Source organism: Ostrinia furnacalis, unplaced genomic scaffold (genome assembly GCF_004193835.3).
Source record: "Ostrinia furnacalis isolate ACB-3 unplaced genomic scaffold, ASM419383v2 OfSCF6657, whole genome shotgun sequence".
NCBI classification, from domain to species: domain Eukaryota; kingdom Metazoa; phylum Arthropoda; class Insecta; order Lepidoptera; family Crambidae; genus Ostrinia; species Ostrinia furnacalis.
Genome location: NW_021136896.1, coordinates 196,922 through 223,371, shown reverse-complemented (window position 1 = coordinate 223,371; position 26,450 = coordinate 196,922). Strand labels below are relative to the sequence as shown.

The following is a 26,450-nucleotide window of genomic DNA, read 5'->3' as shown; positions in this document are numbered from 1 at the left end:
GGTCTAACAGACGTATTTTACGATATCAATATGCATTCATTGTTAATACACACCATAATTACGTATTTATCTTTACATTACGTCTTTGCCAGGCATTAGAATAGCCGGCGGTTCCCTTTCAATATTTATTCTTCCCTAATTCCACCCTAATTAGGGAAGGTGTGAATTTCTTCAAAGGTATTATGGATTTCGAGGGTGGGCCAATTTCGATCTTATCTACATGGATATCTTGATACAGGATGTGGTCGAAATAGACACCTACCTCAACTCGCGATCCACCGTGTAATTGTCCAATTAAAGACAAAATTTTATGTAAATAACTATACAAAACGGCCAAACTTGAATTATAGTCAGGAAAGGTGTTTACTTATAAAACGCCGCAAGGATGCGAGTTGAGTGACCTGGAGAAGAATGTGTATTATTGCCGGCGAAAGGCTCATGTCAAATTGAATAATGCTATAAGCTCAATTCTAAAATGGCAATATCTTAGATCGTTGAAAAGGAGGTGAAAAAACGACGACTGGGCGGTTAATTAATTAGCAATTTCCTATTCACGCGAACCAAGTCGGCACGTTAGTAATTAAGACCGGATCACACGATATGTTAGCGATTCATTCTCTAATATAGATCAATGATAATCATTCGTACTCTGACATAGTAGAAAAAGAATACAGAAACAGAAAGCTCAAACAATAGTGTGAGTAACGTTATAATAAGCTTCGTGTGTAGTCAGTCTATTATCTTGTATGGCGTTAAATGCACCTATAAACAGAAATGAATTAGGTAGTTGCAATTTTTTTACAGAATAACTGAATGAGGTTAGATGCCAGATATGAAAAGACAATAAGATCAATCATTTCAAGTCACTTTTGTATTACTTCTTTGTGTGTTATCCAGAAAGTTGAAAGAAATAGAGTCATGAAGAAAATTATATTTATTTGCTTACTTTCTGAGTTGGTTTGATTCAATTTTAATCGCAATTATGTGTATGAATCACAGGCATTATACTGCATCAACAAAAAAACATGTTTAATTTGGTAACGAAAGGATGCTAAATTTCTATTAATAATTGCGAGCAATTACTAAAGTGCTGTGACATGAATAACTCTTAATGCTACATCATTAAGTACCGTAAAATATTCAAATATTTGCAATGTTCACTCGAACCACGAAAGCGTAAATCAAAAGCTACAATCACAATCGTGCCAATTAACAATTAAAATAAACACGGTTGTAACGTTGATCAATATGAGAGAGTACCGCAACTCGGCACTGTAAAACAAATGATTTTATAATAGATATCAATCTGCTGCAATTAACCTGATGTTTAGTCGAATAAAAACTGTACCAGATTAGAATTATTCGCACACGCTTTTCTCAAGACAGGGAATGTAACGCGAGCTCAGGTTGGCGTGACGCTCGCACAGCCGCTTATCATCGGATCTATCAAATTATGATGCTTTTTCTTTGGTCGATTGTGTGCGCAATGGATTAGGTAGATATGTGCACTTTGGTTGTATTGTTATACAGCGAGTACCTGTACACACCAAGGGAGATTGTTATCAATAAGCGTCTGCATATCCTTTGTAGGGCCATTATACCTGGTGTCCAGATTGTGATGTCTTGACTGTTCTTGCTTTCTTGGCATATAGAAGCTTCAATCGGCCAATTTGACCGTAGTTTGCCCTTACAGAAAATACAACATATTAAGGCTGAGTTGCAACACCTACTCGTAACTTTGATCGTAACTATAACGATAACCGGCGTTTTTCGTATGGAGTTTGACAGTTTTTTGATGTTTGTCAAAGTTAAGGTAAGATGGTGCAACCAAGCAAGTTCTGTTTTCGAAATGGATTTGACAAAGTCACATACATTGCGATTAAGGCTGAGTTGCACCACCTAACTTTGACCGTGACTATAACGATAACCGGTGTATTTTGTATGGAGTTTGGCAGATTTTTGACGTTAGTTAAAAGTCAAAGTAAGATGGTGCACCCCAGCCTAAGAAGTCGAATCTATAACGATATTCGAATTTTACAAAATGTAGAGTCTCTTATTTTAAAGTTAACTATATTTTCTTCCTGTCTTACATGATAATAAGTAGATACTTATTACTCTCTGGTCGAGTAAAAATATTTAATCTTTCTTGATACTGAATAAGCACGAGAGTATTTGCAAATACGATGTCCACATTTTGACGGAACGATTGCGGTTTAAGCATTTTTTTAAATTAAACATTGACAAGAACATTTCGTAATTTTATATGCAGGTTGTCTTATCGTAAATTTAATACTTTAATGATGTCTCCTAAAGGTCCGACTTTGATAAAAAACGTCCATGGTACCTGTATAAAAGCCATCGCTCGGCGTCACCCACAGTTAGCTAGCGAGCGACATGTCATCGATATTTTTTGCCGGACTGAGATGTCTTTAACGAAATTCATGTCATTGGGTCCGATTTCTCTAAGATTAACTTTTTTACATTATTTAACAAATAGATCGGACCCTTATACGCTCGAATATTCAGTTACATGGTTTAACACTTAAAAGGGCTTAACGACTCTAACACATCCTGCGGGTTACGATAAAAAAGACGACAAAAAGAATACTTCTCGTGTTTGTTTTTTAAAAGATGTCTGCTGAAGATAAGGTGCAGCGGCACTTTAATCCTCCAACCGTCCGATATTTGAAAAGGATATGATGACAACTTTTTTGTGCTCTTTATCTAATAAGCACATATAACCAATACTTAGGACGTGCATGTACTTATTTCCAAAGTTTGTTCATGTCGATAAAATGAGTGACACACATTTATGTCTTTATCAGTCGGTTTAAACTATAAATCCTCTTGACACCTACAAGTGTAGGAGTCATCTTGATTTACTCGTGTATATCGCCACTGCATTATTTATTAAATACTTTAACAGGGTTATCAATATTTTTCGGAATTATCTTATTTTTGAGCATTGCACAATATTTTGTTATTTATAATTATTATAATAAGAAAAACTTCGTGTCAATAGTAAGTTGGCAACGTTGCATACAATTTATACAGGTATATATATAATACGTCCGTAATGGCCGACCGGGTAAAGAGGGCATGGCGTACTACAGAAATTATGTCGTTACATCCAACAGACACTGGCATCGTTTGAACGGATTCAATCCCTTTTAAGCACCGGCGTCGATTTCAGCCACACTCCCGCGTATTGATCGATATAATCTCTATTACCATAGTCATTAGGTCGAATGAGCAACGATTCCTGAGCTAAATGCCTACAGCTAGAGCCAACATATAATATGTCACCGAGCAAGGATTAAATAACTATGCAGGGTATGTAATGTAGGTAATATCACACGGATTCGACGTTTAACGGCTTCGGGATTACCTTAATAATTCCCCAATACAACAAATGTTTTTAGCCTGACACGTGATGGCGTGTATAAGGCGCCGAAAGTTGGACGATAGTGAAAACATGGCGATCGCTGCGGTGGCAGGCGGTATGTTGAGGGCGAGGAAGCCATACCTCCTGCAGACGGGTCACAACTTCAGCTTAGTCTACAGTCAACCGCGACGCGACTTTACCAGGCTTATGTCGACAACACTACCTCTTTACATAATTAAAGGTTAAGTCACATAGAATCAAAGGTTACACAATTTATACGCTACCTTAAATATCTCTGCTCTTTTCGCGGAATTGTCTAGCATATGCACACTCAAACATTTAGCTTTTCAACCAATATAAAATCGATTACGTCGTACCATCTCGTCCCGAGATTAATGTCGTCTATCTATAGGATGTGGATATGCCTCAAATAAAAACTTTTTTTACGGAAATATCCTATAATAACACGGAAAGGATACAATGGGGGTATTAATTATTATTTTCTTTCACAAACTGACACAAAGTTGTATCATAAGCGTTCGGGTGGCATTTCTCGGTTTCTAATCCCATAGAGAACACAATGAACGTAGGACGGCTGGGGACCATTTTTCATTCCAATGACAAATATTTAGAAAGTTATTTATCCGCGTACGACTCTGCAGTGCTGAATTTAAAAAGGTCGTACGACTCAGTTCGCGTCTTTGCCTTTATGGTCGTACAACAGCGGATATTTATTCTGCGACCGCGGATCGTTCAGGTAGTTCGGCGAATAAATCCACTATAACAACAATATCCCTCGCCCAATTCCTTTGTAGTTTAATTCAAAGTTCCTCAATCGTATCATATTTGTCAATTGATTTTTTCGTTCACGTCAAAAGAATTACGAAGCGTATTAAAGTGTTTATTGCCGCGAGAGGCACGCCCATAGTTTCCTCACCCCTTTTAACACATTCATTAAATTCTCATTTATTATCCATCAGCTTAATTTTAGTATGCTAATACATTTTTTCCTAAAGTTAAGAGTCGTTTGTCAAATAATCGATAGCAACTACGTTGATATAGCTTGCGCTTTGCGATTGTATTGCTGCGCGCACGGAGGCCTCCAAATTGTTTGTTTTTGTTTGCAACAGCGAATGTGGAAACGCGCCATAAAGGCATTTCAAAATTTGCAACTTACAGAGCACCATATCGACAGCCTCCAACAGTCCGCCGCCGGCGCAGGCGGGGATGAGCGGTGGCGCAGGCGGCGCGAGCGGCGCGGCGCGGCCCAGCTCGCCGGCGCCCGCGGCCTCGCGCTGCTGCGACACCGGCCGCCCCATATTCCAGGACCCCATTACTGGCCAGACGGTTTGCTCGTGCCAGTACGAGTTCCTCAACTATCAGAGGCTCGCGTCCGGCGTGCCGCTGTCCATGTACAGCGCGCCGTACTCCGACGCAGCTGCTGCCACCGCCGCTGGCATGGCGGCCTACTTCCCGGCTCTTGCCGGTGATCAGCCACCATTCTACCCGAATGCTGTTAGTATAAAGTTTGAGTATATGCTGAAAACTTTAAATGTGACCTCGTAATTTCAGTTTATATCTTTTCATTAAACAGTCATGACACAAGCTTGACATATGCCCGGTAGCGTATTAGCATAAAAATTAATCAATGTAATATTCGCGTATTATTTTTTGAGCTTAACCTTCAAGCTCGTGTAAAGTCACTTATTGAACCAATATACTGAACTATTGAGGAATTTTGCCAAGTAATAATAAACTGTTTACTTAAATAAAAAGTGAAGCTTTGACATGTTGAATATATTTAAAGAAGAAGAAAAAAAATTACATGCCAAGATGGAAAAGGGAAGTAATAAGAGTCAAACTACTTTTGAATTGAACTAAGTACTTACTAGATATATGCAAGTTAACCAGAATATTGTTTTCAATATCATACTCGTATCATCTATACCAGTATTTCCCAAAGTGGGCGATAACGCCCCCTTGTGGGCGCTGCAGGCTTAAAGGGGAGCGGTAAGAGACCCAGAAAAAAATCGGGACGTTGTGTAGAGGCTTGGGAGGCGTCGTCTACTAGGAGGACTCTTAGAAATCAACTGAGCTCGACTCTTGACTACAAATAATGGGGGGCGCTAAAAAATAATTTATTCTCAAAGTGGGCAGTAGACTAAATAAGTTTGGGAACCACTGATCTATACGGTTTCACCAGAAACTAATACAAGTATAATTTAAAATAGATAAGTCACCATATAATATAACATTAGCATTATAAAATCTACAGTCGAAGCAGAACACTACCTACAAAGTGAGGCTCTTTATGGCGCTATGGCAGACGAAAGTACACACTTACATATTTAAAACTAGTTTCATTGACAGGTACCATCCAGCCTACACTAGTTGACTCCATGGCAATTGAGAACATTTTATTTTACTTTCATGAGCATAATGAAGCCAAGAGATAACGTCTTATCGCACGCAATCTACGAGTACCTACGTCAATTGGCTTGGTCTTCATAAAAGAGTTCAACCTACCAATGTTTCTTAGAACTCGTATGCACAGAATGGTAACTGTATCGTTTGGTAAATTGGTTATTTATACAGTTCCTATTGAATATATACTCAACATCAAATAAACCGCACCTTCCGCAACGCGAACTTTAACGATTTTCTTCTGACACAATCATGGTGCCCTAACAATATTGGTGTTATTTGAAAGCCCAATAAATATCCTTAAAGAAAAACACATTTAATTTCTTAATAAATTATTAGCATATACCATAAATGTGACTTGAAAAAATACCTCATTTTGGGCCCACCTATGGGATCAATTAGACCAATTTTTATGGTTATAAAACCAAATAATGATTTCACGTGTCCTCTTTAACAGATGGATAGCAATCAAACCCAACTTAACAGTTTTATAGCCATAAAAGTTGGCTCTAGCGTAACTACCTATTTTTTGAAGAAGTGACTCTGGATCCTTCTAAAGACACATTTTTGGGGTAAAAACCTTTCCTTTAATGAAATGAAGGTTAGAACTAGGCTTTTAAATGGTACCAATATTGGTGGGAAGTGGGGATGCATACGTTTGAAAATGCTTGTCGCGGGAGGTGCGATTTATTTGACGTCGAGTGTATTATTTCTGCCAATAACAGAAGGCATATTTTTAAAGGTATATTTATAAAATGCGGCGGTGAATGCTTGCATCTTAAGATCCAATGGACTTCTCTACTGTTTAATCTTATTATCAAGCGCTAAAATTAATTAAGTTCACAAGAGCTTACGACTTTAAAACGAGATATCAAATAAATTGAAAGGATTATAGACGTCTACAGCAGAGCAGATTATATTTTATCGTTGACTTCTTTCGACAGTATTAACAAAAGCATTACCTTAAAATAATTAGGATACGATGTCAAAATAGTACCATAGTGAAACAGGATCTTTCACGATGTTAAGTAGGCTCCACAATAAGTTTACGATGTAAAAAATGCGTATAAATTAAAGTCTTAATCCGATGATGCATGTTCTTTTGTCCATCTTCACAAAAAAGTTGTTCTGCCTCTGTAGGGTTTAATATCTTAATACGTTTAACGATTTCTTTCTCGGAGATTAAAATACAGTTGGGATACTGTGTTGCCCGCGCAGTCGGATTTAAATTCCAACACAATTGTTATTTCTGTTTTGACATAGGCATTGACTAATAATGAGGCTACTTACACTGAAAGAGTTATACACATTGGTCAAGGTTAGTTGATTGACTGTTTTCAAAGAACGTGGTTATCATTTTGGAGAAAAACATTGCCAGCTAATTGTTATTATACCTATCCTAATATAGGACTTTATTACTCTACCTTAAAAATTAAATTTTAAATTAATTTCTTTAGTCTAGAGCTATCAAACTATAAGAACCATAAAATTAAGCTATTATTACGTTGATTAGTTTAAAAAGGAAACACTTTTTCTATCTACTAATGACAAAAAAACACCCCCTGTATTAGAGCGAGCTTCACCGAAAGCCATGTGTGTGGGTAGTGACTTTGAATGATAATGATCATAACAACATAAAAGTAGCCACGGTACGTAATATATGATGTGTAGTAAAACTTTTGGAGGAAGGTGTGAAAAGGTGAGGCCGTAGACGTGTCCCGACAGATGATTCAATCATTCATGAAGATATGATCGTATATCATCAGTGGCGAAAGTGTTAACTCGAACCGCCGCCGACGCCTCCGTCAATGGGATACCCTTAGTTTTTTTACATGCCTTTTATTCTATTTACATTCATTATTTCTGTTTTGAAACCTAGAGGCATATGACTTGTGTTTATAGAATCTCTTTGTAGTCTCTTATGACTGTGTTGACAGATTGTAAAAAAGCTTTGCATTCATACTAATGAGGAGGATTTCCATAAAAATAAAATATAAGTAGTAGTAAGATACACAAGAAATAAAAAATGTATTCATTGAATCGAGTTGCTTTTGATCACAAACGAGACTAGGAGCTTCGTAGCATGAATATTGAAATAGTGATTAGGTATTTTTTAAATGCGATATAAAGCGTTACTCCTCAAACTCCTCCGCGAAGCGAAGCGATATTATGCGACGCAACTTCTTTAGAATTTAACAAAGAGTAGCTGAAGTCGGTACCTATCTACACTTGGCCTGCGTTGTAAGTCTTATCATCAAAGTAGCGAGCCGCTACTATATCTCGCATACGCAATGCATCGCATCGCGACGCGTCGCATCGTTTCATTTTCCTTACTACGAGTATAGGCCAACAAGTCAGTTTGTCTTTGACAATGAATATTAAACTCTTTACTTCACTTTACACCAACTAAAAAACGGTTTCAAATGTTAAAGAAGAACCAATTTTGTTTTTAAGGAATATCAATAATATGACCTTAAACCAACGCCTTTAAGCTGTTTCATTGGCATACGAAACTGATACGTCCATGTTAAAATCTCAAGCGTCAACAAAGTTTACAACGAACAGCAATAATCAGTTAACGTGTCCAACGTGTAGTTCAGGGGATTAAAGATAGTCATAAGTTTTATAGTCAGCATAGTTACATTTATTAGGAGAATGCGATTATAGCTATCATCCATCAAAATTTTAACAATCTACCAAAAAATTATACAACCTTTTATCGTGATCCAAGATTAGGACGTTCTTTTTCAAGGCTTTCGACCACAACGGAGCACTTATTTTCGAGAAAAGGGAAACTATTAATCTCAAAAGACACGAATACAATGTTTGTGCTTCTATTTTGGGAATAAAGTCATCAACAAACTAAAGAATTTATCCTATTTATTGTTTTCATGTAAATATTATTTTTTATTCAAGACTACATTTGCGCGGAGCTTTATGATGTTGCCTGTAACTGGCAGGCAAATGCACGGCATAATAAATCCCAGCGCATATTTGCGTTTGTGAGGTTATTTGAGGTAACAGAAAACTGGAATTATACCTATCAGAAAGGTCGAAGCAACAAAGAGCGACAGAGCGACTGGATTACGCTGTCGTACTTGAGTAAAATTTATTATCGGATTTTCGATACGGCCACCAATGAAGTTGTTGGACAACAAAATCTTTTGATAGATTTATCCTGGTTGACCGCATTAAGACTCGGGAGCGAGTAATTTTTAATGCGTTGCTATAAATTTTTGTACCCGTCGCCCGTTAGTAGTTGTTGCTTTTTTACGCGATTTTTACTTACGTACGATTATGCAAATATATGTTCAACTTGTCACAGTCTTCACTTTTTAAATTGAATAACTTATCCTATATAAGAACTGTACAAAACGTAACAATAAATTCATACATTTGTTTATCTTGACGACATAAAAGAAAGCAAAGTTCAACAATCCTCATGAGGGGACAAAAAAGATACATTTGTCGACCGAGAGATGATTGATGTAGTCGCTGCGTATCTCTGCCCATTAAATAATAATAGTTAAGACGAAAAGTTAAACCGATCGATCAAGAAATCAATCCGATGAGGTTCATTTTTATAATGGATTAAGTTAAAGCTACCGGAAACATGAAGGGGTATTATTATAATGGCCTGGTTTAACGAGATTATGTGTTTGAAAGTTTACATGTTAGCAATATTTATTAGGTATTAATGGATGTGAAATTTTTGATTGGTGAAGCAGGCTGACATGTTTGATTTGACATTATTTTTATCCGTGCTTAACTTACACTTTCAGCAATTAACTTTCAGTTATTTTGTAACAAAAGCTTTTATGAAAAAACTAGAGTTTATGAATCAAAGGCTAGGCGAACTTTTACCGTAATTAGATCCTTTTGGAGTACTAAAGTTGTTTTTTTATGTGCACAGGCGGCAGGGATCGAGTTAAAAGAGAACCTGGCTGCAAGCGCAGCAAGCTGGCCTTATCCCACTGTTTATCACCCGTACGATGCGGCGTTTGCTGGATACCCCTTTAATGGGTAAGTCATAATTATTACATCAGATTTATGTTTTGAACTTGACAAAGGTTAACCATTCAAGCGCTGTTAATAGACACAAATATCAACGAATTTGTGTCACCCTTTTCTTTATGAGTGTTTTGTCTTCCAGGCTGAGATAAAATGTTTTTTAACATAACTTTAACGTTTTCCTTCTAAATACAACTTGCTTATAATAATATCCCTATTGCGGAACTTAACCGTAGAACTTTGACTGAGATTAGTGGGACATGGTAAAAGGGCTCTTTAGACAAAAAAATATTTAGGTAATACCTAAATATTTTTTACCTAAATAATATTACCGGCTGCGATTTTCGGAAACAATCGGCGAAGCATAGTAACAGAAATGCTATAAGAGTTGCAAATAAGCCCTGATTGGTTGTGGACTCGTTAAAAAATTATACCCACGCATCCAGTCCTCAGTCACAGTGACGGCTGGCGGCAATTTTGAAGCCAAGCATAATTAATTTTTATGCAGCTCCCTCCCAGGGGGTAAACGATAGTTGGACAGTATTGAGCTCTCTCCAATTGACAGATAGCCCCTAGCGTCCGGCATATCGGAGGGATAGACGCCCAAATCTCTAAAAAGAGAACAAATCACTGTAAACGCCAAAGCCTGCCCACTTCCTCCCTGTGTACTGTCATTCTAATTTTCCAGCGCAGATTTTGTTTTACCAAAAAATCTCTGCAGCGCTTTTATCTACATCAGTCATTTCTTTTGTAAACCCTACCCGCTTTACCCATACTCACTTTCGTTCTGGCCAAATTGGTGCAGAAAAAGAGAAATAAGAATGATACGAACGTCATGCAATAGCAATAAATAAAGATGCTATAATTAAAGAATTACGTAGATTAAATTTATAAAAATTTGATTGAACATGACAGACACTACGAGTAGAACAATTTTAATTTAATAAAATCATCAGAAAGTTTAAATACGCTAAACACAATTTAATGATGAATTATAGTATAGGCTTCATTGCTATTAAGGACATATCGACAACGGAATTATTATCATTATCAGCTATGTACATACGTAGGTGGGACTCGATGCCGTTTGATGTTCACTGATAGCGGCAAAATGTTAAGGTTACAAAACACGGGTTTATTAGATAATTATGACTGTTATATCAGATTATTGAACTGTATCTGTTTGTCACGATCACTAACGTAAATGCGCAATCGAAATCAAAGTTTTATCCCTGATTATTGTAGTTATTAATTGGTTGTGTAGGTAATATGACTAATAAAAGTAGTCACTATGTAGTTCACAAATTGCGAACGGGTGTTAAAATAATTGAGTCTTGTAATTTGGAAATGCCGATTATAATTGTAAATGAGTAATGTATTTTTGAGGCAAAATATGCTGTAGCCATTAATTACATACAAATAAAACTAGTTTTTTGTCTGGTTACAAGACTCAATACAAGAGACATTAGATTAAGCACTTAGCACGTATAATATGGAAACGGTTAATTACTGCTTCAGCAATCCATTAACACTTGCCGGAACACTTCATTACTCGCTCTCAGCGTAGCGTTACGTTTTTGTTCTTGATTATACGCCCGAGTATTAATAACTTATCATGGAGAATACGAAATACTTAATGCAGAATGGCTTGGCTGGGAAACAGTCGAAACTTATAGATTCATGAGCTCACATAACATAGCTATTTCCCTTTAATACTTTTTTAACTTGATTTCACGGCATCACCTTAACTTAATCATTTAAAGTAGACTGTTAAATTTCGTTTAATAATTGAAATGAAAGTAAGACAAAATAGATTACATTACGAATTAAGTAAAGCTTTTGTTATCTATAACTATCATTATTTTATACGCAAACTAAATCTGGACTTGAATATGACGTTTATAAGGAATTAAAGTTGTAAAAATCCTTAAAACATAAAATAAAATGACTGAGATGATAAAAAAACACAAATTTCAAAGCTGAACTTGCTACTTGCTCGCTCAGTGAGAGACTAAACTAATAGATCACCGGTTCGCTGGCTAGACGCGGCGAACGTCTTGATTTATATGTTTTTAATTGCACCGCAGCTTAGTGTAGCTTACTAACTTTCAATGAATATAGATTAAACTATCGGAATAAAAGCCATTAGTGTGTGTTATCACATTATACAATGAATTATGCGGGTTAAGGGATGTTATAAACGTTTTGATGAACAAATTGAATTTTATTGTTAATAGGTTACTTTTATATGATTATGCAGCTGAAGTTGTTTTATAACCCCTAATATAACCTTGGTTAAAACTTATAAACTTACACTTATAGAGACACTATTTTGTCGTGAGCTATTTGTAAATCACTGTTACTGGTTTACGATGTGTGTTGGTAAATTTTTGTGTCAAATAAGCTTTATTTAAGGGATTTTTGCGGTTATTCTTAACATAAATCTAAGTACATGACATCTGATTGTATAGCGATCAATCCTTTCATTTTGACACAAAAATTGACGAGTTAAAAAATAAATCAGTGTGAGTAAAAATACAACAAGCGTTAAATAACACAATTAAAATGTTGTAAAACGTCGAGGGGCGTCTTGGTACTAATAACGTCGTAATAGAAGGCTATCGACACAGACGGACGGACTGTGACTAGTGACGGGACGGGACACACAATATCGAAAATTATCAAATTCAATACTTTAACAGCCCAATTTATTCGATTCACAGATTCCTATGGAGTCGTAATGACTTAAAATACTTTACTTGAATTATAATTTACTTGACACTTTCCTAATTGATGGAATTAAATCTATTTCCACCAAAAAACTTTTGCTGAAAATGCAGAAAACTTACTGATCAAAATCCTTTCACTGAGTTCGATTTTGTTAGTCAAAGGTTTCGATCTACGAATTTAGTATGTCGCGGAATACGATTCCTAAAGTAGTTTTTACTCCTCAAGATTGACCTAGCTGTTATGTGTTAAATCGGTTACACATTTTAAAGTCTTAAATGCTAAAAAACAATGACCTTTATTACGAGTAGTTCATCCATAAATTAATACATTTCATCATACAGAATTTCAGTGACCGATCTAAGATAATATTTCAAAATTTTTTATAGAGTTACAGAAAATAACTTCAAAATACAATATGAAATTGCTCCATCTCGATTAAAATAGCGTAGAATCGATTCCGAGCTCGATTCGGATCAGCCACGGCACATCGCTAGGGGCAGGTGCACCGAAACAACGGTCCCTGCGATGGGTATCTCAGACCTTAATCACTCACGTCGGCAACAATCCGTAATGATATTTACTAAATAAACACGAAAGCGGTCCGTAATTAAGCGCAATTAAATTTGTTACACTGTGTTAGTAAATTAAATATGCTTATTTAGACCGCATTTCGTTTAGTGGCCAAACTCACTGCCCGTGACCTATTGGCTCCTTAATGTTTTAATGCAAAATCGTTGTTTAAATATTCATATGTCGGTACTCCACATTGAAATCTGATAATAGGAATTATTTTGTTTTCGTGTACAAACTTGATGTGATTTCTTATCAGAAAGATAAGAATAACATCGATTTCAAACTCCTACCTGATTTAATTATTCCACATTATTCTAATCTTACTATCACGCTCGCAAATAACAGAAAGCGGTTTTGTTAACAAGGGCAATGTTTAAGAATCTACTTAAATTTCTTGAGTTGGCATACAAAGTTAAACACACAATTTGAAGCAACAATAGAAACGCTTTCAGTCCGTGAGAACTCCAAAAGTGACAACTCAAACAACAGCTCAAAATATGATAAAGTGATTCTCAAATCTTGCGATGTTATAACAATAACGAAGTGTTTACCGGGAAGTTTCCACCAACAATTAGCCTGAGGGTAGGTTTCGGGAATGAAGAGTGACATCGGGTTCGTCCTGGAATGACTTGTACAAACAAACCCTCTTTACGCCTCCTGGGCCCTCACCCTCTGGTCACTTAGCTGGCCAGTACACTACGAATATCCCATGGTTAATAATTCATCAGCTGTCACCAACATGACCAGTTTACTATTTCGTCTTCTTGCTTTGGCGGTATTTTTAACTAGGGTCCAGAAAATTCTGCACTTACAATTGCTGTATAAATCATCGAAGTACCTACTCTACATAATATGTGTTGACATGGAGTTGCTAAGTTTTAGCTTAAAATTCCCAATCAATTCAATAAATGAAAATCGTCGTTACTGCACTACCAACACGCACACAGTAAAATGAATAAATCAAATGACCAAGTGCTCGAAATGAAATTATTAGAGTCCCTTATGAGATAGTCGCGCCACTGTCCTTAGGAGGCGCGGGCCCGTTACTCGGCGGCGGTCGTCAGCCGCCCGAGCCGTGACTGGTGTAACAACCACCGAGACATTTCCGCTATTTACCAGCATAATTACAACGGAAAAATATACTACACCATATAAAAGTTAGTAGACGAATTTCGACGAACCGACGCCGTGAGATTCGCGTGAGCAGATGCCGCGCACGTACCAATCTATTCGGCCTCTGCCCGATATTGTGCACACAAAGTAACGATTACTCATGCTCGCCGAACTTTATTTACGACAGGAAGAAATTGCGATTGTATTCTCTTAATGGTTATAACTTCCCAATATGACGTCGCCTGTCGGTACTTTTTTGTGTGAAATATTAATTGAAATACACACGTTTAAATTGACACGGTTTTTTATCAGAGTATTTTCACGATAAATAAAAACACAGATAAATTGCGGCGCAAAAGGCTGTCCACATAATCCAAAAAAATCTATTCGCTAAAAGCTCCAGGGAGAATGTGCAGTGAGGGTCGATGGCAGCAAGGGTAAGATGGTTTCACGTTTACAATTTGTCAATCACTCTCTCGGGGGAAATGGTTTAGCGCGCTTTTTCCACCGATTGTCATGATAAATGTGCCTTCAACAGATTAGGTAGGCATGGAATGTAGAATGTAACGTATGGATATAGCGCAAGAAGCTACGTAATTTCATACTGTTCGAATAGTTTACATTACACTTTTTTATTTTTTATTTGGCAGGAAAACTTATCGAAAAAGCAATTAAACGTGCTGTGCCTACATTAAACACATCTAATTTGAATAACATACAGGTCTGGACGTTAATTTTCACCCGCTGTCCACGGAATTTAACTTTGAGCCAGTTGCCAACCAATTTTCGATACACACAGTCCTATTACAAGCTAATAGTTTGGTTATCGCTTAAATTGAATGCTCGTATCAGTTGATCGGTGACGTTAATCAATACTAATTATGCAGTTGATCCATTATTTAGTGCTGATTTTGGAATAATATTGTAATTATTTCTCATCACAAATAAAGTATTTTACATTAATAGTCATTGTGAAAGATATCAAAAAATCTTGACAAAAATAGGGACCAAACACGTGAAACATGCGATGGCTATTGGGTACATTACTAGAGCTTGATGAACGAACTTGGCTTTTAATACATTCATAAAAGGAAACATGCAGATTCAGATTGTCAATACTTAATCGGTCGGCACAGTCCGATTGAAGAGCTATGCGTCACCCGCGGAACTGTTGGACGTGGCTATAGAGAGGCAGCGAGACACGTACCGTCACGTTTTGTGTGGCCGCTCCACTCCGGACATGATGTCACCGTCACACTTGCGCAGGCGGCTTGTACTGACACGGTGCCCGGGCTACCTATGGTTACAGCACACAGTTAATCGAGGATACGTGTATTTACAGCACAAAGTGGCAGTCCTCCGTGTATTACCAATCTATGGAACAATAAAGAGTGCGCGTGAGGGCATATAAATGAGCGGTGCCGTATGCAGGGGACGCCGCGCGTGCCATTAGTAAGCTGAGCTGGGTTCCGAGTAATTGACCGACGAGCTAATTTCATTCTAGGCGCATTGGGCGCTTCCTCTTTCCTTTTTCCTATCGGTCAGCCACGAGGCGGCGTGTGCTCGACACGAATAAACTTATTCTACTTAGGTACTTTTTACACTCTTTAAACCTCTCGAACCACTCGTTAGTTTAACAACTAAGCGTTTCCACACATTTAATTGGCACAGTTAGATGAAAATAATACCAACCTACTTTAAAAATAAATCAAATGATTGGATTCAAAATCTGCATAATTATACTAATAAACGAGACTCTATTTGTAGCTATTTAAAAAAACAAGTCAAAACATCCGGTGCAAAAGTTACATAAGTGATTTTCTTGAATCCCGTAGCACGTTTATTACTAGTTATGTAATATAATCATATTTGCTTGTGACCATTGAAAATCGTTAGTTTCATTATTACAGAATTCAAAAAAGTTGATTGCTTACTTTTTCTGATTAATTAATATGCCGAGACCGAATTTGTTTATGGTATTGCCAATTTGAGTTTATAATTTATAATGCAGTCTAGAGCATTTAAGACAGGAACCAACAGCGATTCGTTGGTCATTATATAAAGAGTTTCAAAAACAAACTGACATGTTGCTTAAAATATCAAAATCGTAACCGACAGCGGAACAACATGCGTATGCAAATTCATATTAGGCGACAAGATTGATTCAAATTCTACGTGTTGCTTAATTTACGACTTAAATATAACCTATAGCTTGGGCATTTAATAAATGTAATGTAGTAATTTTATCATTTATTATTAAGTTCCATCGTACTTTCTTAAGACTTATACCGGAATTCAACCAGACATACTAAAAAATCTGTTCCCCAGACTAGGATATTTTATGTTAATTTTAGAGACCAGGAAAACGCATTCCATTACGTAATTAAATTATTTATTCTTTAGGCAGATAGAAAACTTTTCATAATTTGAAATTAGCATTGCAAAAGAAACATGCTATTTTTAACATGATGTATAAGACGTTTACAGACAATAGTCAATGTGTGGATATTGCAATTCAGTCTATGTGTGCGCCCAAGTGTGTGAACACTTAACGTGATTTTGTTACGGTGTATGCGCGCGCGTGTCCTAGTATGTATGTGATCCTAACTCTACACAAACAGAATTAGGTATAGCTATAACTAACATGACTTCATCAGCCTTCTCCAAGTTATTACAAATATTGACTGACACATAAAAAGAAGACTCTAAAGGCTTTCAGACGCGCTCTATCTCGTAAAAAGCTCTCAGTGTACCTACTTCCCTGGGACACACCAAAGCTCACCGTACAAGGTACTGAGATGCCGAAAGTCCAAGAATTCTTTTCAAAACCCAAAACTGTAATGATATACATTGAAAATATGGTGACTGTGATGCTGTAGCTGTATGGCATTTTCCGTAGGTAATTGCACCGATTTACGAGGCGTCAAAAATAAAATCACTTGGCTTTCGTATAAACTAAATCCCATCAAAAACAATACTTGTCAAAAAAACCAAGTCTCGCAACTCAGTTGTTCTACGGTAAAAAGTTGTGAGATCCATGTAATACCAAGTCCAGGCCAGGAAATCTTTAACGTTTTACATAAATATATTGACTTGGCCATCGCACTAAATAATTTAATTTACACGTATTTTCCTCAAATTCGTGTGTGGGCGACTATTAATGTGTAATAATGGTGGATTATTAACCATTGAGTGTTCGTGAACGTCCATGGGTGTGGGCAAGTGAAGCAAAACAGTGCATCGTGATTCTTCTGGTTCTCTCAAGTTGTCCATAGGAGGTCTCAGTAAAGCACCACAACTTTACTGAGACTCAAAGGGTGGGAAAGGGTATCATCTATCATCCTTCATTAGGTATATCATTACTTGATCTCATTTTGTAACTCATATCACTTATACAGGGTGACTGGAACTCAACCCGCCATAGCTAATACGCGTATAGAGAAGGTCATTTGCTAATTATTGAACCTTACTTTATATGTCTAAAGTTTTATAGTTTAGGAGATATGTCAATTTTTATACTTTTTTCAGATTTTTCCGAAATTTGTCCTAAAAACTGCTTAAATTTTTTTTCTCGCGTAATTTCAACAGTTTTTTTTATTAGATATTAATATTGAATATGTCTTTATTTAAATAAAATAGATTTCTGATCCAGATAATGATTGAATAACTAGTTACGAGCCGCCAAAATCTAACAAAAGTACAAACCACGAAAAAAAATTGTACTTCGAATTCGATTTAAAAAAAAACTAATGGTGATAATGGATTGCCAATAATGGAGATTTTCTCGGGCCAGTATATGCCGAGAATTCGGCGAAGGCAGCGGTTGATGAAGACCTGCAGCTGGTGCGAGATAACCTTGGTGACCTTCCACGTTTCACACCCATAGAGCAGAACGGATTTAACGTTGGACCCGAATATTTTGATCTTGACCCTTCGGGTCAATTTCCGTGACTGCCATATGGGGCGAAGTTGTGCGAAGGTAGCTCTGGCCTTGGCAATGCGCGAAGTGATGTCCTCTTCGGTACCTCCAGTTTCTGACACGACGCTCCCGAGGTAGGTGAAATTGTGGACTCGTGCCACATCCTCTGCACCAATCCGTAATGGCGTGCAATTTCTCACACCAGATCGCATCTCTTGGGTCTTCCGGCAGTTAATTTTGAGCCCTGTGATACCCGCTTCTCGATGTAGGTCATCAAGTTTGGATTGCATATCGTGATGCGTGTGGCTCAGCAAACAGAGGTCATCGGCATAATCTAAGTCGTTGGTCATAGTTATGCTTAATTAAATAATATGTAAGTTGACACTGACAGAGACTAGCAAAGCAAAATGGCGGCAATGGTCAAATACAAAGCGCGTTCCATTTTGCGCGCGCGCTTATAGCTTTAGCTAGAAGATACATGGTACTTTAGTTCAATACCATAGCCATAGACTATACTCTATAATAACAATAATTGTTTTTATTGATATGACTAAAATCGTAGAAGAAAAACCGAAAAACCCGGATTTATAACTGACAAAAACCGAGTTTCAAATTGTGTCGGTTATCCGGTTTTTCGGTTATCCGGTTAACCGGTTTGCATGCCCTAGTACCTACGGTATGAGTACCTAACAGGCGTTGAACCAGTTTTTTAAAACCAGATAAGTGAGTTCCGAAATGGGTAATCAAATTTTTTTCAAAAATATTCTGCATTATGGTAACTATTTCTGCATTTTTTTTTATTCTCCTTTCGATTATGCAATAAATATACAACGCTGCAATCATGGAATCAAGAGCTCCCTTTTGTAAATAATAGTACCTAGTACCTACTAATGTAAGTGAGTGTTATGTTTACTTATTGTCTAATGTTAGGTAGGTATGATAGATTTTTTGAAAACAGTGCTAGGCTACGGGTACACAATAAGCTATAGAGTCCTAGAGATGAAGGTAGGTGGTGTTTAATGGTGCAAAATTGTATTCATCTTGTTTTTTCACAAAAATATTAACATTTTGAACTACCTCATATGCATAATGTCTATTGATTAGAAATTTGAATTCATTCACGAACACTAGCGCGTTTAGAATGTCAATTTAAATTGCAGCATGCATTAATTCACTGCACTACATTTTCAATAGCGTGGTTAACATCATTATTTTTCATACTAAATCATTTTATGACAGTTCTCTAATCATCTTATGATTAAATTTTAAAATCACACTCATATAATATCAATAATGAATGTTATGCCACAATAACGACAGATAATGATAACTTACACAAGTGAATTTTACGACATTTAAGATATTACGAAATGATACCACCCCGTGTCTAATTCAATGTTCTCATCGATATTAATAATATGTCAATAATAAAATGAGACATTGTGACCTTAGATAAATGAACCGTTCCGGTGACACTTAATTTTCACTAGTTTATACGTTCTACATACGACGTCTTGTGAGGTCCGATAGTGATGTGACTCCATATTAATAGCAGAAATTAAATTACTTAAAATATATTTTTTATCAAACTCGCGGGTGTCAAATTCGATGTTTGATTGCTGTCAGTAATAACGTTTTATGACACCGTAATTTTTTGTTACTGTTTACCTCCACTTGCAAGACTAGCAAGCATTCAAAATATTCTGTCTCTATCATTTCAAACTGAAGATAGTCATCGAACCAAATACAGTGTGAGTCACGTTAAAGTGTACATATGAAAATAGATGAAACTAGATCTATTTTTATCGACAAAAAAGAAGTCAAAAAATTTTTGAGATTTTTTATTTTTTTTTTATAGAATTTTTTTTCTTCAAATTACTTATTGTAAAGAAAACGTAATAACTTTTAAACTAAGCGGTATATCCTGATAAAATAAAAACAGTAATAATGCTAAATAACAGGCGATACTAAAAAAATACATAAAATACACAAAAAATGCCAACAAATAATAAAAAATGATACTTTTTGAAAAAAATCTGCTTAAAAATTCGTGTTTTTTTGGTTATTTGATAAATTTCTCCAAAAAATGCCCCTATAACAGGTGGTTTTTATTACTTTGTATTATTCTCTATCGTATTACCTTCGTAAAACCAAAAATCGCATGTCTCTATCCCTATCACAACGTTTGCAATGATCGTTTGAACTAAGCCTCTCCGGGCGCGCCATTCAACGCTTCGTTAACAACAAAACTGAAAATGGCTCTAGATTTGTAATTTTGATAAAGACAAGTTAGATTTCAAATAAAAACAAAAGATTTCGAAGTAAAATAAGCATTTTAGTTAAAATTAAAATTGTCTCTACCTGTAGCGGAGAATAATGTTGTGGCAGGCCTTTGTTCAAACGATCATAGCAAATGTTGTGATAGGGATAGAGACATGCGATTTTTGGTTTTACAAAGATAATACGATAGAAAATAATACAAAGTAATAAAAACCACCTGTTATGGGGGCATTTTTTTGAGAAATTTATAAAATAACCAAAAAAACACGAATTTTTAAGCAGATTTTTTTCAAAAAGTATCATTTTTTATTATTTTTTGGCATTTTTTGTGTATTTTATGTATTTTTTTAGTATTTCCTGTTATTTTGCATTATTATTGTTTTTATTTTATCAGGATATACCGCTTAGTTTAAAAGTTATTACGTTTTCTTTACAATAAGTAATTTGAAGAAAAAAAATTCTATAAAAAATTAAAAAAAAATCTCAAAAATTTTTTGACCTCTTTTTTGTCGATAAAAATAGGTCTAGTTTCATTTATTTTCATATGTACACTTTAACGTGACTCACACTGTATAAGACAGTACCAAAACACTTCAGTTATACTTTGTTGATTCAAATTGTCAAAGGGCGCGTATTGGCTGACGCCTTCGACGTTATCTGTGATGAACTTCAATTGTTTTTTACTCGGGTCTGATAAAACGGCGCATCCCTACCCGATCGGCTATCAGTGCTTACGCCGGCGCCACCGCAGCGGGCCCTGCGACTCTAACATATTGCTCCTCAATAAGCAACTGTTGACTGACGTTTGATAGATGGCTGATGTTGACATATCTTCCTAGTGATTGTTTCACCCGAGACTTTTAATCGGTATATAAAGAAAAGGTTAAAAATTGTTACATATCTTTTAGAGGCAACGTAGTAAGTACAGTTAAGTTCAAATGTGTCGGTTGAATAGTCGTCAAATCGGTAAGATTTACATTTTCATTTTGTACTCGTATAAATAATAAAAACAACTATTGTTATTCATACACCATTAAGGAATCTGAATTTGGATTTACACTTATTTCATTAGATTGTAGTATTTTACGTAAATAGGAATAAAAATAAGTCTTATAGCTAGCTCTATATAAATTCCAAACAGTAAAGCTATTAAGCACATGTCATTAACATTTGATTGAACCTATTTGTTAATTGTGTTACAGTAACAATAATTGCTAATTAAGTCAATTAAGTAGTACGTAAGAGTACTACAGTAGGTACCCACTTTTTTATTATAGAATCAGTAATTACTTAGTGTAATTGAGGTTTATTTTATTGCCACAAGAAGATATCCAGTTGTTTCGTCGTTTTCTCCAAGAATATTTGCTTCAAACCGATTAATATTCCAGATATGTCTGTACTTTGCCTTTGTAAAACAAACATTTATATTAAGTACCATTTATCATAATTTATGGGCCATGTTTTGTGTCAGACTATTGGCAATTTTTTATTGCAGCAATTAACTGATTACACCTATTTTATACCATATACATAAATTCGTCTTTTGAGATGAAAGAAGTTACCCATATCAGAAAGTATGAGAAACATTGATACGCAAGTGTCAAAACGAGATTGATTTTACTAAATATTATTAGCTTAATATGAAAATCGTCGTCCATGCATTTAGGATAAAATTATATTAATGACAGACAGACAGACTACTAATTGGTGAGTATCTTTCCGATTCTAATTTGTATGAAGCATCGGCCGATACCAAATCTCTGTAATGTTCGCACTTTCATACGTCTCCATACTGATCAACAGCCTGACCCAACTATCGGCCAACTATAAACCGGTGTTTTGTGCCCAGGCTAAGATTTTCTCAATCGGTCTTCTTTTAAAAATATTTGAAATGACTACTTAATTTCGTTTTTTTTTTCGTAATTTTTAAAACTTCTTGATCCTTTCCATTTTCGATGACAAACATCTCACATTATCAAATAATATCAGTAGCTGGTATAAAGATGATTGTGCTAATCTTTTTGATCGTATAGTGTTCGTAGCTGATCTTTTTGATCGAATGTGATCTCATTTAGCAGTAAAAAGTAAAAATAATATAGATAAACACATTGTTTCACTATTAACAACAATATTTGACAGAGCTACTACTCGTACATACCGCTGAAAAAGTTAAGAGGGTATTTTTGTACTAAGTACTACAATTCTAATTTATACAGTTCCCATAAAAAATCGTCAATTATTTCGTTAAGAAGCTCTACAAGTAGACGTATGATTAAGTGCTAGATCGTTTATACAGGGTGGAAACGATAAGTGATCTCACTCGATTATTTCTAAACTATACAAGATATCAATAAACTAGTTACTGATCCTGAAAGTGCTTCACGAGCTCTATCAAACGGTATTAATTAGGTTACAGAATAAACTGGATCTATCCGAAAATTCAATGTTTCCTTCTGTAACCTATTATTGGTACCGTTTGAAAGAGCTTATGAAGCACTTTCAGGATCAGTAGCCAGTTTTTCAATATCTTGTATAGTTTAGAAATAATGGAGTGAGATCACTTAACGTTTCCACCCTGTATAGAATGTCTAAATCGCACTAAAGTAGGGTGTACGGATGCAGTACGGTTAAGTTCATCATGGCGAGTGATCTATAATGCCAGAATCGGGAAATCTTCTGCGTAGTAGGTACGTAAATTGATGATTTTTTGTAAGTAAATAATTGAAAACAAAATTCTTATTTTCTCTTAACTCTAGGGATAGAGTTCAGTGCGCTCCGGTTTACACATTAGGTACATATTGGCCTGATAAACAAAAAGCAATATGGGTTGAATCTGGGCAGCTCTTGTTCCAGACCCTGGCAATATCCTTTACACATCAATTAGTCTTGGGTACTTAAAATAAATATATTTAGTAGATTTTTTTTAACTTAAGTGCAGTAATGATACAAAAAAATGACAATATTAAGACAATGATTAAGGAAGATTATTTTTCTCCATATTGTTATGTGGTAAATTATCGGTGATATTTTTTTCATAAAGGTGCAGACTTCAGTAAAAAAAAATTGTGACTAGCATGAAACTAATTAGTTAAGCTGCGATTTTTATGTGAAGTACAACTCACAAGAAAGTCCTCATTCATAAGTAACATCACCTTTTCAAATTACATACTACTTTTATCCTGAAAATGTTGTCTGAATGTCTTGAACGTTACAAGACTAGTTTTATAAAATACCACTTAGTGTTTCATACATATTTTCTCGCTTTAGGTTTATAAATAAACATAAGGTGACACTTGTTTAAAAAGATACCTTATACAGTTAGCACCATCGTAGCAGGTGTTGACTAGTCATCCATACGAAGCTACGTAGGTATCGGTTGCTTGCAAACAAAAAATTGTACTTACTAATTTAGTTCTTGTGAGGTTTCATAAAACAACAAACCCTGATAACATAATATGTTAATGGTAATGTAATAAGTATGTAAAGTGTTTAACACCCGTATTCACAAACATTACTTTGAGGCCTCATAGTGCGCGTTGACGCACAGGGTCCCAAAAACCTATTCATAGACAATACTTCAGTGGTGACAAGCACTATGCGTCCCTTAGAATGAACGCAAAGCTAAGGTAGACAGGGAGCTGTATTACGCAACGCATAGTGTCTATTTACGTCAAAATTTTTAGGTTATTCTCGTTTTTGAGGTTTGTTTGCTTTATTTATGGTTGTATTCGATTAATATTATCTTACAATGGATTACAGTAGTGAAGAAGAATTTGATAATTATATCAATGAGCAAAGTAGAATAAGTACCAGAAAAGTGATACGGGATTCCCAAAATCCCTTTGATTATTACAATTCAGACGAATTTAGTTTAGGTTTTCCAATGATGGGGTACTTTTCATACTTTTACCACTGATAAAAGAAGACCTGAGGAAATTAACTGCGAGGAGGCCTTCCAGTGCCACCTACATAATGTATCAGTTGCTAGTGGCAAATAAAACATAAAATTTTTAATAAAGTTTTATTTTCATCAATCTTCAATGTCTAATTTAATTGTATGAAGCCGACTGGTCCTCGTGGGGGATAGAGACCAAAACCCTCCAACAACAACAACACAGAAAAACAATTGCAAAAATAGTCACACAAGAACAAAAATCTACATTGCAGCCCTCAATGCACTTACCCTAAAAAACGATGAAAACCTTACAGAATTGGCATATGCGTTGAACCAGATCAAATGGGACATCGTCGGCCTGAGTGAAGTAAGGCGAGTGGGAGAAAGAATTATTTCCCACCCAGACTTCCTTTTGTATCATATGGGAATGACCCCGGGTCAGTACGGAGTTGGTTTCATTATCAAAAATCACCTGAAAAATTGTGTAGAGAGCTTTATAGGAGTATCAGAACGCATAGCAGTGATGAATCTCAAGTTACCGGGCTATGAAGATCCATGGTCCATCATACAAGTATACTCACCCACGGAACAAGCCGATGCAAAAACAATGGACATGTTCTATCTAGAGCTAAATAAAACAATCCAAGATCACGCTCACAAAAATCTTGTTGTGACAGGAGACTTCAATGGGCAAATTGGAGAACGACAACCAGAAGAAGACACAGTCCTGGGACCATTTATATATGGAAAAAAGACCAGAAGCAGAAACGGAGAAAGGATTGTGAATTTCGCACATGAAAATGGCTTGAGAGTCTTAAATACAATGTTCAAGAAGAAAGAAAGTAAAATGTGGACTTGGATATCACCAGACGGGAAAACAAAAAATGAAATAGATTTTATAATGACTAATAAAAGCAGATACTTCTCAAACATGAAGGTCATAAGCAATTTTAACTTCAATACCAACCATCGAATTATTCGAGCTGAACTGATGACATCTCCGCTAAAAAACCTGAGACCAAGAAACAATATGATGAACACAAAACATACCAAATGTCAAGTGGCCCAAATAGCCAATTCTATAGCGACAAAACTTAAAGATTACAATAGAGAAACAACTAGCATGAAGGTGCAAGAAAAATATAACTGGTTGGAAGGAACAATCAAAGAAGCTTTCCAACAAGGGACTAATAGCAAAGACCCACATAACAAGTGGATGAGTACGAAAACTATTGACCTTCTGAATGAAAGAGCTGACCTAATTAAAGGAAAAAATACTAAGGATAAAAGAAAACAAATAGCTAAACTCAGTAAAGAAGTAAAAGAAAGTATCAGGAAAGATAGAACTCAGAAAAGAATGGAAACAATTGAGAGACACATCTTACAGACAGGAGGAATAAAAAGGGCATACAAGGAGCTAAATAACAATAAGGACTGGATTGTACAGATGAAAGATAGTAATAACTTGAAGGAAAACAAAAGACAAGGGATACTAGGAATTGCTACAGCTTACTACAAGAAACTATATGAAAACACCAAAGCAGAAAAAGAAGTAAAGTTATTGGAAATCTCGCCTGTACCCAGCATCATACAGGAAGAAATAGAGTTCGCAATAAAAACCCAAAAGAACAATAAAGCTCCAGGACCCGACGGAATAAGCAACGAAGTACTAAAACAAGCGAAACAGACAATAACACCTATTCTCAAAGAAATCTTTAATGACATCATCAACACAGAAACGATACCCCAGCAATGGACTAAATCAAATATAATCCTTCTGTACAAAAAAGGTGATCAGTATGATATCGGAAATTACCGGCCCATTAGTTTGATGTCTAACCTATACAAAATATTTGCAAAGATCTTACTCAAGAGATTAGAAGGAAAACTCGACGAACAACAGCCAATAGAGCAGGCAGGATTTAGAAGAGACTACTCAGTACTTGATCACATCCATGCTGTGAGACAGACCATCGAAAAATATGCAGAATACCAACTCGTATACTACCTTGCATTCGTCGACTACAGCAAGGCATTCGACTCATTAATACATACATACATCTGGGAGGCGTTAAGAGAACAAGGGATAGAACAAAAATATATAAGATTGATTAGAAATG

The 26,450-nt window shown here is 35.8% G+C and overlaps 1 protein-coding gene across 2 annotated transcripts in view; it reads left to right on the top strand.

The window, feature by feature from the left end:
* The window catches only part of mirr (iroquois-class homeodomain protein mirror), a 57,090-nt gene that overhangs the window by 11,590 nt on the left and 19,050 nt on the right, over positions 1-26,450 (top strand). The window contains exons 2-3 of one of the 2 annotated variants that reach the window (XM_028318085.1): positions 4,581-4,900; positions 9,723-9,832. In XM_028318085.1, the coding sequence (XP_028173886.1) occupies positions 4,613-4,900; positions 9,723-9,832 (398 nt within the window). In that variant the 5' untranslated portion in view covers positions 4,581-4,612. Of the gene's footprint in view, positions 1-4,564; positions 4,901-9,722; positions 9,833-26,450 lie in introns of both variants that reach the window. The other variant, XM_028318084.1, reaches the window with a different exon arrangement.